The sequence below is a fragment of the Hibiscus syriacus genome, unplaced genomic scaffold, assembly GCF_006381635.1.
Source record: "Hibiscus syriacus cultivar Baekdansim isolate YM2019G1 unplaced genomic scaffold, ASM638163v2 tig00110392_pilon, whole genome shotgun sequence".
Classification (NCBI taxonomy): Eukaryota; Viridiplantae; Streptophyta; class Magnoliopsida; order Malvales; family Malvaceae; genus Hibiscus; species Hibiscus syriacus.
This window is the reverse complement of record NW_024062720.1, coordinates 480,103-495,333: the sequence shown is the minus strand read 5'-3', so window position 1 is coordinate 495,333 and position 15,231 is coordinate 480,103. Positions and strand designations below refer to the sequence as shown.

The following is a 15,231-nucleotide window of genomic DNA, read 5'->3' as shown; positions in this document are numbered from 1 at the left end:
TTAGTAATTCTTTAGCATTGTACTGTATACATACTTAAATTCATAATATGTAAATTTCATCTGGATCCTTGGCATTTTGGAGCTAATTCTAAAAAGAAATCTGGAAGTGGCAATTTGAAAAATAAAATGATTATATATAAAAACCTTGAAAATGTTTTCTATTATTTATTAAATCCTTGAAACTGAAATATTAACCGAACAACAAAACCCAGGAACAAATCTTGCCGCTCCCGCTTTTCAAATAGGAGATGACGTGACATTTCCAGCAATTTTGTTCGTTAAAACGAAAAAAAACCCACTAAAAAGAACTTAAAATAAAATGGATTCCATAGCTTCAGCGGTGGAGAAACTAAAAGGGTTCGCCCAAGACTTGGTTAAAGACCGTCCATCTTCATCTCGCCGCAATCCTGTATAAACAAATTTCCCATTTTTTTTACTCTTTTCTTTTGTTTATCTCCAATTTCTTCTGCTGATTTTAGCTTTTTTCTTTTATAAGATTGAAATCTTGAAGCGGCTACAACGAGAATCATTCTCGAGCTTGATGAAACTCCGAGACCAACAAGACAAAGTCGAGCGTTTACTTTCATTTTACAAAACCTCAAAGGACAATCCATTCCGAGAATCAATAACCCTTTTGAGAGGGGAAGTCGATTTTCTTGGAGCCGTATTGTTCATGCCCAAGGTTGACGAGGAACATTGGGATGGGGTTGATCGGGCAGGAATCGAAACTGGGGTTGATTCCAAGTTTAGATTTGAAACAATTGTTGGGGATAAAGATTCTGTTGGGATTGAATTCGTGGCCGATCGGAAAAGGGTTGCAAGTAGTGATGGTGATGTAAATGGAACTCCGCTTTCGCTATCTAAGTTGTTTTATAAAGCAAATGCTACTAATTGGTTTTCTGCCATTGCTATTCCATTTGGAGCTCAGGTCAAAGATCTGGATGTCGCCTCCGACTTTTACCTTCAGGTATAATTTACTTGACCTCGGATTACAAAGTTCTAACCTTTGCGATTTCTTAATGCCTTCACTGCTGTCTAAATTGAACTGTACAAACTGTTCTGTGTGTTGCATTGATTTGTATGGATTTTACTTCAATTACTGATCAGACTCCATAAATGATGTGAACTTTTTAAGTTTTTGTTGTTCTCTTGGAACTCTTTTTCTGTATTAACCTGGATCCTTTTTTCTTGTATAGGATGAAAAGGGACTCACTGGTTTATCATTGGGGCCACCCCTGTTGCATCAGCAAACTGGAAGTGCAATTGGAGTGACAATGAGGATGTCAAATATCATTGCTTCATTGGCTCAATCCGTCTCTGGAATGAGAAATGCACATTGCTTGAGTTCTTTTGGACAAGTTGTTTGTCAATTTCCATTAGGATTTAAACTTTCAGTTTTAGGCCTTCACCAGTGGCCTAAATTGGCAAGTTGTAATATCCATCTTGAAGCACTTGCTATTCCTTTTGGATTGTCTAGGCCTCTTGAAGATGCTTATACAACTGATGATGAAACATCTTCTCCACCTTTGACAACAAACAACCTGGAATTTGGATCTATTGCGCTGAAGCTGGAATCAGAATTTGGTGCATACAAAAGACTTTCTGGTTGGATTGAGATGAAACAAGCAACACCAAAACATTTTGAATGGGCTGTCAATTTCTTTGATACTTCTGAAGATGTGTATGGTTGGGGTATGAGTCTTGGTGGAGTTGAAATTCCAGGAAACTGTGGCCACTTTCAGGTTGAATCCTATGTAAAATTTAACCCGATTAAGACATTTAGTTTGAAACCAGGCGTGGCTTATATAGTAGATGGAAATTCCCAAACCATGGCCATTGTGCTTCGGTCTAACTGGTCCCTCTGATTTTGTTTTAGTAGGTCCAAGTTTTTCTGGAAATTTCTTTTAGGAGGTTTTAGTTTTTCTGGAAGTCCATATGTTTTGGAGAAGTTCAATTTTCTTTTCAGATATATATCTTGCAATATCTACCATATTTCAGATAAAATGATTGAAAAGTATAGTTTTGCCAACTTGTTGGAGCCATTTCCTTGTCATTCTTAGACAAGAACATGCTTTTTGGATGTACTACATGCTGATGTCAATCTAACATGAACTTAAAATTTTATTTGTTATGCTAATGAGCCACTTACAGTTTGAATTTTACATATAGTCTTGCACCTCGTGAATCATCAAGAGTTCAATTCCATAGTTTGGCCAATTGAAATCTTTTGCCTGCTCCAGGAGGTTGTTGGTTTACATTTGATAGGTTCATGTAACTTCACTAGGATCAGTCCATAGATATGTTTGTCAGGAAGCTAATTGTTAATGATCCTCAAGCAGCAAGCTAAGACTGAAATTTTGGGGTGAAGCTTTTCTCGAGGGTTTATGTTCAGAGATTGATTCACCTTTAATAATATACTTCGCAGAAATTGCATCTGTTTTTTCGAAAGGGTTTAATAATGTGGATGTAGAATCAGAGAAAAAATTAGCACATGTGATCTTACATACTTCATCAGGGAATATAGGTTTGATTGTAAATTACAAAGTACTGTTATGGCGCTACATTCCAGGTACTAGGTTTTCACTCTTATCTTGTTGCTTGAGGAATTTTAGTTCACGTTATGTGAAATGTTACAGATATATGATCTAGTTTGTATCAACTCTGATTCTATATTGTTGCCTTATTTGGTAGTATGTCTACAAAATCAGTCCAGCTGGTTCTTTCTGTTGTTCTGGTGGCACTAGGTTGCTTGATTATGTGCTAATCATTTTTGGAAATCCTAATGATTGAGGGGGATTTTCCAGAGCTGCTTTAATTGGTACTATACTTTGGTTGGAATTGCAATCAGGATTTTGTTACTGCAGTAGTAGCTTATATTGAAGATGGAGCTGGATGATCATTTTCCAGATTCATGTTGTCCTTGAGCTCTTCTCTGTATACATGACAAACAAGCACCCATTTACTAATTTTCCCACGTCATGGTGGCCAGATGGAAGATCAATTGCCAAACCTTCCAATGGCAAAGCGACAACGTTGGATTCTGATGGATAATTGGATATGACTATCATAGAAGTTAAATGCAGCAACGGAGAAACCAAGGTATTAACATATTCATTGATGATATTCTTATAATATGGCATCTATGACCTGATGTGAATATGAGGCGTTGGGGGGGGGGGGGTTCACCGTCTCCAGAGCCGATGAGATCCTTAAAGCAGTGCTTTAGAGTTGCTTTATCCACAGAGGTGATCTCGTCGGCCTTCTTCTTCCCTTGGTCTTTAATCTTTATAGTTTATACTAGTGGCTAGTAATAATATGGATTTGTTTTACCTAGTGGTTATAGCAATAACAGGTACTTCTCGAGAGTTATGCAGACATTTTGAGTTTTGCTAACAGTAACTCCGGTTTAGATCTTTTCACGGGTAACTTAAGTGAGTTGAGTCGAGTCAAAATTTTCATGCAGGGTGTTGAACCGGAACTAACAAATTTATAATTTTTAATATTTATGAAGCAATTAATATTATATTTAACATTCAAGTTAATAAAATTAGTTTAGTGGGTGCCAAAATATCCCCAAAACGAGGGAACTTTTTGTCCATGGGGTGAATTTAGACACTATGAAGTCTTTTTAGGGAACTAAAAGAAATTTTTAAAAAAGGTTTTCAACTATCTCCATAATTATTCAAAGAAACAGGCTAAAGCAAATGATGTCAGTAAAATCCTTGGATTATTTTCCTGAAAAAAAGGCCTTCATTTTATTTTGCTTTCGATCCATAGATTCATTTTCAATTTCAACTCATGGTACAATTCAAAGGTAGGTTAAAACAAAGTTGCGACCTTCAACTTTCAGGAGAGCAATTAATGCCAACCAAACTTCACCTATAAACATAAGGGGAAGTTACACGGGTGACCAATTTTCATTTCAACGTTTAAATTTGATCAATCATACCACTCAATTATTTAAAATTTTCAATTAAGCCATTGACCGTTAATCTTTAACAGTGTGATAATGTATCAGTTAATAAAATTGACATAATTATATATTTATTTCTTAATACTTATATGTTCTATAAATTCAGTCTTAAATTTAATTTAATTTAAAATATTAACCCTCTAATTTAGAGGTGTCATGTGTTAATATTATTGAACTGTTATTTTTCATTAATTTTAATATTTTAATTGAATAAATTTTCTCACCAATATATGGTGACACATGTCATCACTTGTGTAGAAAATAAATGGTTAAGGAAATACTTCATGGGAGGTTCGAATCTAAGGGCCCCAAAAGTCCTAGGGAACATCTCAACCTCACCACCTGTGTAGGGAAAATAAATGGATAGTGAAATTCTTCTTGCGAGGTTCGAATCGAAGGACCTCAAGAATCCTAGGGCACATCTCAACCACCGGGCAAAATGCCCAATTTGTCTTTTGGTTGAAAACTTTGCTATATATTTTTATTTAAGTTATTCAACATATATATATATATATATTATAGTTAATGCAAGATTTAAAAATAAAAATGAGCTTGATATTTTTATAATTTTTAATTAATTTTTCACAATTATTTTTAAACAATTGTAAATATAAAGTAAATGACAAATAATTTTTGAAAAATTTGAAGAAAAAAAGTTAAGATTCAGATTATAAATTTATTTTATGATTTAAGTTGTTTTTGATTTTGGATAGATGTGAGCGTTTAATCGAGTCGAGTAAAAAATTGAGTTCTTCAAGTTGAGGAGTTCTATTTTATAACTCGAAGTTGACTTGAAATTTTTTCAAGTCGAGTTTATAAAATTCGAGTTGAGTCAAGTCAATTTGATTTTTCGAGTTTATGTTTAAATGTAATTGTAATATTTATAATATACATATATTATACACAGTCGAGGGACTTAACTCAAACTTGAAAATCAATTCACTAATTACTAAAAATATTGAGTTATTCGAGTTGTATTTTACAATTCAATTTGAACTTGAAATTTTTTTGAGTCAAGTTTATAAAATTATGACTCGAAATCAATTCGAGTCAAGTTAAGAAAATTGGCTTTTTGAGTCGGGTCAAGTTTTGCTCACCCCTAACTTTGATTTCACTAAATGAATTTGTAATATAATTCATATATAATTTTTTTTAAAAATTGCGAAAAATAATTTAATTTAAAAATATAAAATATTTTTTAATATTAAGATGTGAATTTAAGATAAGATAAAATAAAATATTTTTTTTCAATATTAAGACACGGATTTAGTTAAGATAAAGAATAAATTATACTTTTAATATTAAGATGTGAGTTTAAGTTAAGATATATATAATATTTTTAATATATTTTATATTAAAAAATATTAAGAATTTAAGATTACACCAAGTTACAAAATATGTTTTTTGACCCAATACCCCAGACGGAAAAATTAATTAGTCCAATAGGCCAAAAAAATTAATTTGCAATCTATGACATTTTCTATAGTAAACTTGGAATTCGTTACGTCGAGGAAACGAGTTCTATTGAAAATAATTTTTTAATGGTCCCAGGTATGTAGGCCATATGTGGGCTAATATTTTAACATTTCCATAAGGACTCGTCACGTTGACGTGATAGCTTCTTTAGAAATCTTTATTTTTTAATTTACTAAATAATTTGAAAATATAAAATAAAAAATTGTCAATCTCGTCACTTTGAGGTGATGAGTTTGCCTTGAATTTTAAAATAAGTACTCGTTTTTAGCTGTTGCACAATGAGCAAATTGTAACATTATCATAGAACTCGTCACCTCGAGGTGATGAGTTTGGTGAGATTTTTGAAAAAAAACTACTCGTTTATGGCTGTTGGGTTTGAGGTTATAAACAGGGGTTTTGTGTTTAGGTTTTTTTTATTTTGTTTTGTTAAGAAAAAATTCAAAAAATTCAAAATTTTCGAAAAATGTCTACCCACGATGAAATGTTATGCCTCGATGATGTCCATATCTTCGTCGAGCTCGGTCTGAAAGAAGAATGGGTGTTCGCAAAGAGGAATGAGACTTAGAGATACACCTCAACGGATTATTATATATTTGTAACAATTCGAACTGTATCCGACGACGTTTTTGTGTGGTTTTAAGGTGAACCCCACATTGAGTACGGCTCTCATTGAACGTTGTAGGCCGGTGACACATTCCGAGTAGTAAAGCGACAATTACATTGGAAGATGTCGCTTACCAACTCGGTGTTCCAGTTAATACTGCAACAGTAGTGAGGTACAATAGTTTCGACCGATTCGAAATTGTTCACCAAGTTTTGGGAAGATGCCACATCAGAGTTCTTAGAGGGGTATCAAATACAGATCACTTGGTTGGAATTAGGGGTGCTTATCGAACGAGTTGATCACGAGTTGGCAGTGCTCAACTCGTGCTTGTTAAAACATTTTGCTGTTTGTCTCGACTCGTTGCTCGTTAAAATTGTGCTCGACTCGTGCTCATTAAAAAAATTTGCTGCTCAACTCGACTCGTTGCTCGTTAAACTCAATAAAAAATTTACCTTATTTTTTAACTAAAAATAAAATTTACTAATACTATATGAGGATATTAGGTTTGGGTTTGTTTTTTTGTATTAAAATAATATTATTTATTAAAAATAATAGATTAGTTAACTTATTATTTTTATTATTTATTAATAAATTAATTATTATTATTTAGATTTATTTTTTGAATGAAATAATATTGAAGTAATTACTAAAAAATATATTTTAAAAAATTAACTAGTTGCTCACGAACTTATCGAGTCGAATAAGATTTTGCTCGGCTTAGGTCGTTAAGGTCTCGAGTCGAGTTCGAGTTGAGCCAACTCGAGTCGAGCGTTTATCGAGTTTTAACTGAGTCGAGTTCAAGTTGCTTACGAGCTGCTCAACTCGTTAAGCACTCCTAGTTGGAATCCAAATTTCAAGTGACGTACGACTCTACCGAAGCTAAGGTGATTTTTGTAGCTCGAGTTTATCTACTCCAATTGATTGGAGGGATATTGGTATTATGTAAATCTGGAAATTTGACACACATTCAATATCTTCCGAATAAATCTGCTCCAATTAAAATATGTTTTGACCTACTGGGCCAATTAATTTTTCCGCCTGGGATATTGGACAAAAAAAAAAAAAACCTACAGAATATATATCACATGTAATCCACTTTAAACCAAAAAATTAACTTGGCTCAATGGTTGAACTTCCCTTTAGTCACCTAAAAGACCCATGTTTGAGTTTTATCTCTCCCCGTAAATAAATTTCATTCTCCAATTAGATGGAGACACAATTTGATTTGAGAGTTAAATTTATTTTAATTTATTAAAATTAAGATCAAATTAATAGATATACAAGTTCTAAATACCAAATATATAATTATGATAATTTTTTTTTGTAACCACCTCTATTAAAAATTAATGGCTAATAGTTTGACTAAAATATTTAAATAGTTGGATGATCTAATTGATCAAATCAAAACGTCGATAGTCAAAATAAAAATGACAATCATTTAATGATCACCCAAATAGTTTACCCTAAACATAAATACATCAAAACACAAATTCACGATCCCCATACCAAATCTGATGATTATTTTCAAGAAAATTGGTCCCCCACCAAAAAAAAAAAATGGTGGTGGATAATTGTATGAAAATGAGGTCAATATATTTTGTCTTTCGCAATAGGTTGTATTATGCGTATGTTGAATAAGAACAAAAGAGACAAGTCGACATAAAATTGTTAGTATAATAACTTGAATGAATCTAACGGGCTCATTCATTTCAAGAATTCTTTTTTAAAATTTGGGGATTTGCCATTACTTCAACTGTTACTGGCTTTTTTTATTGATCGTGCAAGAAGACATTTCCGCAAAACCAATTAACTTGCTTTAAACCTGCTGCTGAGTTTCTTCGAGTTCTGTAAACACTACAGCTAATACAACCAATATAGTAATTTACTAAAGTTTTCGGTGTTTAAAGTTTGAATTCCAAGCATCTTTCTTTTAATTTAAAAGCTCGAATGAACTTAGAGAGAAGCTTATTTGTTTAATCATAAGAACCTGTGAAACAATAATAAAATATATACTGTGAAAAACACAAGCTGGAAACCAACAACGAATGGAAGGGCCTGAACCTAATGTACCCGTTTGAAAGAGGGGCCCATTCTTTTTCTGCATTTCAAAAAATCTTTCTGTTTAGATGTTTGAAATCCATCGATATGGCCGATAAAGTGCTGCAACACCATTGACCACAGATGATTTCTTCTCTTATAAGCCTGATGTTTTCTTGAAATTACAACAACTATATCATTTCACTGTCAACTCATCTAAAAAACAACCCTTTCCTCTCTGGGTTCTTGTTTAGCTTTGACTCTGAACCAGATTGCTTACTTTGCCTCAAACTTTGTATTTATTACTGCTGTTGTAGTAGTATAAGAATTACACTGCTCGTTTCGGTTCAAATTGGGAAGCTTTTGAGAACACCATGAGTGCTTCCAAGTTCATTAAATGTGTTACAGTTGGAGATGGAGCTGTTGGCAAAACCTGTATGCTCATTTGTTACACCAGCAACAAGTTCCCAACCGTAAGTTACCCCCATCTGCTTAAAACAATTGACTCACTTTCATTTTCACTTAACTTCTGGGGTTTTTGAAACTTCTGGATAGGGTTTAAAGTCGTTCTTTTTCTTTTTCAGGATTATATACCGACTGTGTTTGATAATTTCAGTGCCAATGTGGCTGTGGATGGGAGCATTGTTAACTTGGGCTTATGGGATACTGCAGGTGTATAAACCTCCTGGTGGTTATCCTTGGCGGCTTGCTGGATTTTTTTGGAAGATCTGTTAGATTTTCATTTGATGCTCCATTTCTGATTTGTTTTTGGTTTTTCATCCGATTTAAAGGTCAAGAAGATTATAGCAGGCTAAGGCCACTGAGTTACCGAGGTGCAGACATATTTGCCTTGGCTTTCTCGTTAATCAGCAGAGCAAGCTATGAAAACGTTCTCAAGAAGGTACTTTCTTCAAGCAAATGTTCATTTGCTTTGCCGTGTTTCGTAGAAAAAACATTTTTAGTGGAGTCTTCATGAATCAAATAAAGTTCAGTCAGGATCTGTTTAGTTTGTTTTATCCAAGCTCCCTAATCTTTCCGTTTTGTTTGTCCACAGTGGATGCCAGAATTGCGTAGATTTGCGCCGAATGTTCCCATTGTTCTGGTTGGAACAAAATTAGGTAGGCTGCTATTTTGAAACTATGATCATATGATGCTGCAGTTATGCTTGTTTGAATAGACGGAGTTTGTGAATAACACTGAATAATGTCTCTCTATATAAATCAGATCTTCGGGATGACAGAGCATATCTTGCTGATCAAATGGGGTATGATATTATAACATCTGCTCAGGTATGCATTTCTTAAGTTCGACTCGGTTCGAAATTCATTTGCCGAAACAATTTCGCCTATTTGGCATGAACCTAAGCAGCTCTTGTGGATCATGCTACATAGGGAGAGGAACTGAGGAAACAAATTGGTGCAGCAGCTTATATAGAATGCAGCTCCAAGACTCAGCAGGTGAATTCCATGTCGTCTATATTCAGGCTTGGATCGTTGCCTTTTCCATGAATACAACTTGATGTTTGTCGACTATAACAGAACGTCAAGGCCGTTTTCGATACAGCCATCAATGTTGTTCTTCAACCCCCAAGGAGGAAGGAGGTGGCAAGGATGAAAAGGCGCCGAAGGTCTGGCTGTTTGATCGTGTGAGTAGCTCATTTCTTTTCTTTAAGTACTTTGGTTACGAAATCCTGATTCTTGAAGATTCCAAAAACATGACCAGAATTAGAGGGTATGATCATACCAATTCTTCGGGAGTGTGCCCCATAAAATATTCTTCAATACCCACTCACTCTAATCCAGTAAATGTTTCCTATGAATTCAGTCTTTAAGATCACTCTACACTATTGTACTCCTTTTAGGCACCTCCTAGTTGTCAGTTTGGTAGCGGAAAACGAAGTTACCAGTGGTCATTAGGTACAAATGTATTTACTTATTTGCTATGTATTGCAGGAGTTTGGTGTGTGGAGGATGTGATGCATAAATAGGAGATGACAGTTGTGGGTTGCTAATCCTAGACAACTGATGAACATCCTTACTGGTTTAGACATATTCTGCTTCCTGAAAGGGAATTTCATCACATGTTTTTAATGTTTTTTCGACATGTTGTGGACCAATAAACTGATCCGAAGGACAGAAGGGAATTGTTCATTCTCTCATGAATTATTAAATTAGTACTTATAATACTGTATGTGTTGTAAAAGTTTATCTACTGGTTTTAAAATTCCACCTTTCTAGTTAGTTCTGCCATGTTATATGTCCAATTAGCCATTACCCAATACTTGGCAATTGTTAAAGTATTTGTATGGTTTGTAACGCCTCAAACTGATACAGGTGACTTGATTCAATCCGATGTATCATTAAGGTCACCAGAACAACCACAATAAAAATATAAAAAATAAATTTTTTGTTAACTATTTCAAATCATAAAATAATTATAAATAAATTGTACTAGTTCATAAACATTTATATTTAAAAAATAGAATTTAGTCATACACCAGTATCAAAACAAGTTACAAATTCCAATATACATACAAAATGTGATCTATATGTTCCCTAAATACACATGTACCATACGTTGCCAGCAACTCCAAAGGAATTGTCATACTGATGTCAGTAACTGCACAAGATCAACTCTTTTCACCTGAAATGGTGAATAATAGATAACTTTGAGAAAACTCAGTAATACAAAACTACTAGATGATACTAAATGACAGTCAAATATATGGTAAAGCATAAAACTTTCCTTTTTATTCAGGCAACTACAATTTTCATAACGACTTGAGATTTATTTAATTAATTCTTTAGGTAGTAGATGGGAAACCTAAGGTCCAGAGGAAATGTAATATCCTAAATTTGGCTAGTGATCAAAAATATAATTTTTGAAAGTTTAATGGCCAAAATTAATCTTAAGAAAAGTTTACGAACCAAAGTGATAATTTTCTTGAAAAGAAATTTTATTCCTTAAATGAATAGTTTACCCAAAAATGACATTTTTGTGGGTTTCAAATTTTTGATATTAAATTTGTATTAAAAACTATAAAGCGATAAAGTCCGGGAAAAATTTGGATAATCGAATCGAATCTAATTTTTGAGATATTTTGAAGGATGATAGAGGAAGGTTAATAATTTCATTTCTATGTTTTAATATGGAAGGATTTAACATGGACCATTGCATTTAAATTGATTTTTCATGTTAAATTAGGACCGTTGGATAAAAATGACAAATTATAATTTTTAAAAAGTACAAGGGTAAAGTTTGAAGTTATTAACGTGTTGGTTTATTTTTGACCATATAATGATTATTTTTGACACGTGGCTTCATAATTTACATGAGAATTTAATGCCAAAATGGTCATTTGACTTTATATGAATTTTTAATTCATTTTAGCCTTCAAAATGACAAATGACATTAGACTTTTTATTTAGAAAAAAGCAAGAGTTTTTGTCATTCTCTTCTCCATGGACGTGAGCTTTTTACAAGGTAAGGGAAATTTTTCTTTTTGATTTTTCAAGCAACTTTAGTTGGATTTTGTAAGAAAACATGAAATAGAAAATTGTTTTGCATGAAATTTTCTATCATTTAGTACTACTTGTTCATGCTTTCCATGCTTGAAATCTTGAATTCTTGAATTGGGTGAATGAAGGGGAGGTTAGGTTTTCATGTTTTAAGGCTTGATTATGATGTAGTTGAATCATTTCCATGCTTGAAAAGTGATGAAAAATAATTAGAAATGGTTAAATCAAGGTTTGGCCGTTTAGGGTTTTTATAGAAAATAAAGTTGAATTGAAATTGATATGGAATTGATTGTAAAAGCTTGGAAATGACATGTAGAAGATGAATTAATGCTTGAATCAAGTTAGAAAGCAAGACCAAAGTGACCTTTGGTATTAGGTCTAAAAGAAAATATTAGGAAAAAATTATAAAAAATTTACAAGGGTTAGAAATGATGAATGAATGATTTTACAAGTTTTAAAATCTAGTTTGGACCGATTTGGAAGTTTGTAAAGGTTAGGGGACCAAATCACATAATATTTAAAATATGGGTTTAAAGTGGAAATTGATTAGAAGTTGACGTGTAGTGTTTAAATGGATTGTTGACATACTTGGATATGTTATTAGAAGTTGAAATGGCAAGGGACCATTTTGATAAATTCAAAATGTTAGATAAATTTTAAAAGAATTCATTTCATTTTTTGATTTTCTAGTTGGCATGTATATGTATAATAAGTGTTTGAAATATTTTAATATGGCTAGATTTAAAATGGGTCAGAAATGCTCTCATATATCTATGATGTTTAAATGATTAGTAATAATTTATATGTACGGATTTTAGTAAGTAAAATATAGTTATAAACATGGAATTTAGTTTTGTATTTTGATAAAGTTATACTTTATCAGAGTAAAGATAAATTTTTATTTAAGCAATTTTAGGCAGTTTCACTTAGAATATGATAAAATATTGAACTGCCATATTGTTGTCTGAAATAAAACTTGATTTTAATGTTAGAATATTTGGTTTTGATTTTACACGATTAAATATTTTTCATGATTGATGTTAAATTTGATGATTTAAAAAAAACAAAATTTTATCGATTTTCGAATAATAGACATTTGAGGTGATGTCTCTGACTCGTATTTAGTGACGAACATGGGAAAGAAGTGTTATATTTATTAGTATAAGAGCTATAGGTTAGCCAATTCTAGGCCTAAACCGAGTTTGTTTTGAGTTGAAAAGTGTATACTTTCCACTAGGATGTCATTGTTATTGATCTAGTGTCTATATGATTGATTGATGACACTCCTTACTAATGTAAGTATATATGTATTTGAATTATATGTTTGAAATAGAAGATTTGAGACAAGCGATTACTTCCCCTACAATGTCATAGTGAACTATCGCTTAAAGCGATTAATTCCGAAAGACTCGAAAGGTTATGAGATTATAGTGGGCGGTAAAAGGGTAAATCGATCATCTAATGTGATTTCAGCAATAATTGCCAAAAAGTTATCATTATAAGGTTATCAAATTTTCTTAGATAATGTGGTGGATACTCATGTTTCAAAAGTTAAGTTAGAAGATGTTCTAATGGTTCGAGAGTATCAAGATGTATTTTCAGATGAATTGTCTGGATTACCTCTAGATTGAGAGGTAGAATTTAAAATAGAGGTTCTATCTTGTTATCAGGTATTGTATCTATATCTATGGCCCCGTATAGAATGACTCCAATTGAGCTTCGAGAATTAAAGGTACAATTTCAAGAATTGTTAGATCGGGGTTTTATAAGATTGAATGTGTCATCATAGGGGGTACCAATATTACTTGTGAAAAAAGAGAAAGACGAGTCTATGCATTTATGCATATATTATCATCAGTTAAATAAAGTGATAGTGAAGAATAAGTATCATCTTCCAAGGATCATGAACTGATGTGATCCTGACTAGCAGCAACTTTCTACATGACATGCTCACATCATTCAAGATCCATCAAGCTCAATCTAAGGGAGTTCTACCTTACTTTATCTTATATTTACTTATTTATGCACTATATATTATTATGAGCATACATTTACATATTATACTATACTTGAATTATCATAACAAGTGAATTCATTCTATGGTTTGCATTATTGATTGATATTCATACATATAATCTATAGTTATAATAATAATATTCATTCATTATCATATGATGAATGAGTTATTATTAAACTATAGTTCACATCTTTATATGTTTATACTTACCTTATATTATACTTTCTTTTTTAGGTACATAATTGGCCACATGATGGGAGCTAACTTAAAGCTAGCATTGGAGTCCAAGAGCTATGGAAATTGACTAGGACAACTCCGGGACAACTCAAGAACATTTTGGGACAAAGTTGCCAGCTAACCCCCGAGCTCATAGCTGACTTGAGCTGGACTTTTGAGCTAGCTAGAGGTCTCATTTTAGCTGGAGAGTTTCACCATCATCACCATCACACAGAGCACTTCAATTATGGTATAGGTCAATTTTTGTGGATTCGTACCTTTTCGTGAATAGTTTCCAATCCAAGAGGTGCCTTTTCACAAGGAGCTAACCAAAGACTCACCTACATGTCCTTCATCTATGGCCAACTTATCTTCAGCTCAAACACATGGAAAATAGCTCAAATGATGAAATGTTACCTTATACAAATATGACCTTTCATAACAAGTTGCTGCCCAATTGATGACATGTCATTTAGACACATGTTGGATGCCAAGTCACGCCTAACTTGCTGCTTATCTTCACGCCATGGAGGACTCCACACCTTAAGCCTTTTACACCACCCATGTAAGTGCCTTATGACCAGCCCACACATGTGCCATGCGTGTGGATAAAATGGGCGCCAAAGTGAAGAGGCTTCTCCCTATTCGGCCAAAGCAAGGTGTTGCTTTAAAGTTGGCGCCAAGATGAACCATAAGGAGACCATTCGGCCAAGGATATTTCCTTTCATCCAAGCATCATGCATTTTCAATTTAAATCATGTACTTTGCCGAAAAGGCATGTATCTATTTGGCCAAACCTTTGCAAGCCTATAAATAGGATTTGACATTCATTTGTAAACTCAACCCTTTTGATAATATAAATCTTTGAGATTATTCTCTCTTCAAGTTCTTTTTAGAACTATATCGATTAAGAAAACTTCTAAAGTTTGTGGCGTCAACCTCTTCCATAGATACTTCGAGTTCCTAGTTCCTATAACTAGTGGGTTCAAGTCCTTGCTACCACCCCTTATAACGACTTATAAGAATCGGGTCTTTGCTCATATATAGCATTGGTTCATTCTTAGTCTTATAAGATACTATCTAAATCACCATCATCTTTCATTACTTCACACGTACAACATTTTCACTTCAATCACCATCCCATCACCATAAACCATCCTTCAATCTTCATCAAGGTAAGCGTCCATCATCACCATTGGAGGCCGAATCATATTGTATTTGAAGGACAAATCAACAAAACTTCCACAGCCAACATTTGATAACATTTCTATCACTATCATTTCTTTCTATTTTCATTTCCATTCTTAATTTTCAAATTCCTTTAATCATTTCTTTCTTTATTTGGTGCATTTACTTATATATTCAAGTGTAGCATTTGACGTCTCTCCTA

At 33.1% G+C, this 15,231-nt stretch overlaps 2 protein-coding genes across 2 annotated transcripts; both read left to right on the top strand.

Annotated features, from left to right (window-relative positions):
• The first annotated feature begins 253 nt into the window (after positions 1 to 253).
• Positions 254 to 2,042, top strand: LOC120123245. The gene is made up of 4 exons (XM_039142166.1): positions 254 to 283; positions 317 to 409; positions 497 to 967; positions 1,197 to 2,042. The coding sequence occupies exons 2-4, from the start codon at positions 320 to 322 to the stop codon at positions 1,863 to 1,865; spliced, it is 1,230 nt and encodes a 409-aa protein (XP_038998097.1). The 5' UTR covers positions 254 to 283; positions 317 to 319; the 3' UTR covers positions 1,866 to 2,042.
• Positions 2,043 to 8,266: 6,224 nt separating this feature from the next.
• LOC120123319 (rac-like GTP-binding protein ARAC7) lies at positions 8,267 to 10,200 on the top strand. The gene is made up of 8 exons (XM_039142245.1): positions 8,267 to 8,563; positions 8,675 to 8,762; positions 8,882 to 8,991; positions 9,145 to 9,208; positions 9,315 to 9,379; positions 9,482 to 9,547; positions 9,629 to 9,735; positions 10,043 to 10,200. The coding sequence occupies exons 1-8, from the start codon at positions 8,465 to 8,467 to the stop codon at positions 10,071 to 10,073; spliced, it is 630 nt and encodes a 209-aa protein (XP_038998176.1). The 5' UTR covers positions 8,267 to 8,464; the 3' UTR covers positions 10,074 to 10,200.
• The last annotated feature ends 5,031 nt before the right edge of the window (positions 10,201 to 15,231 follow it).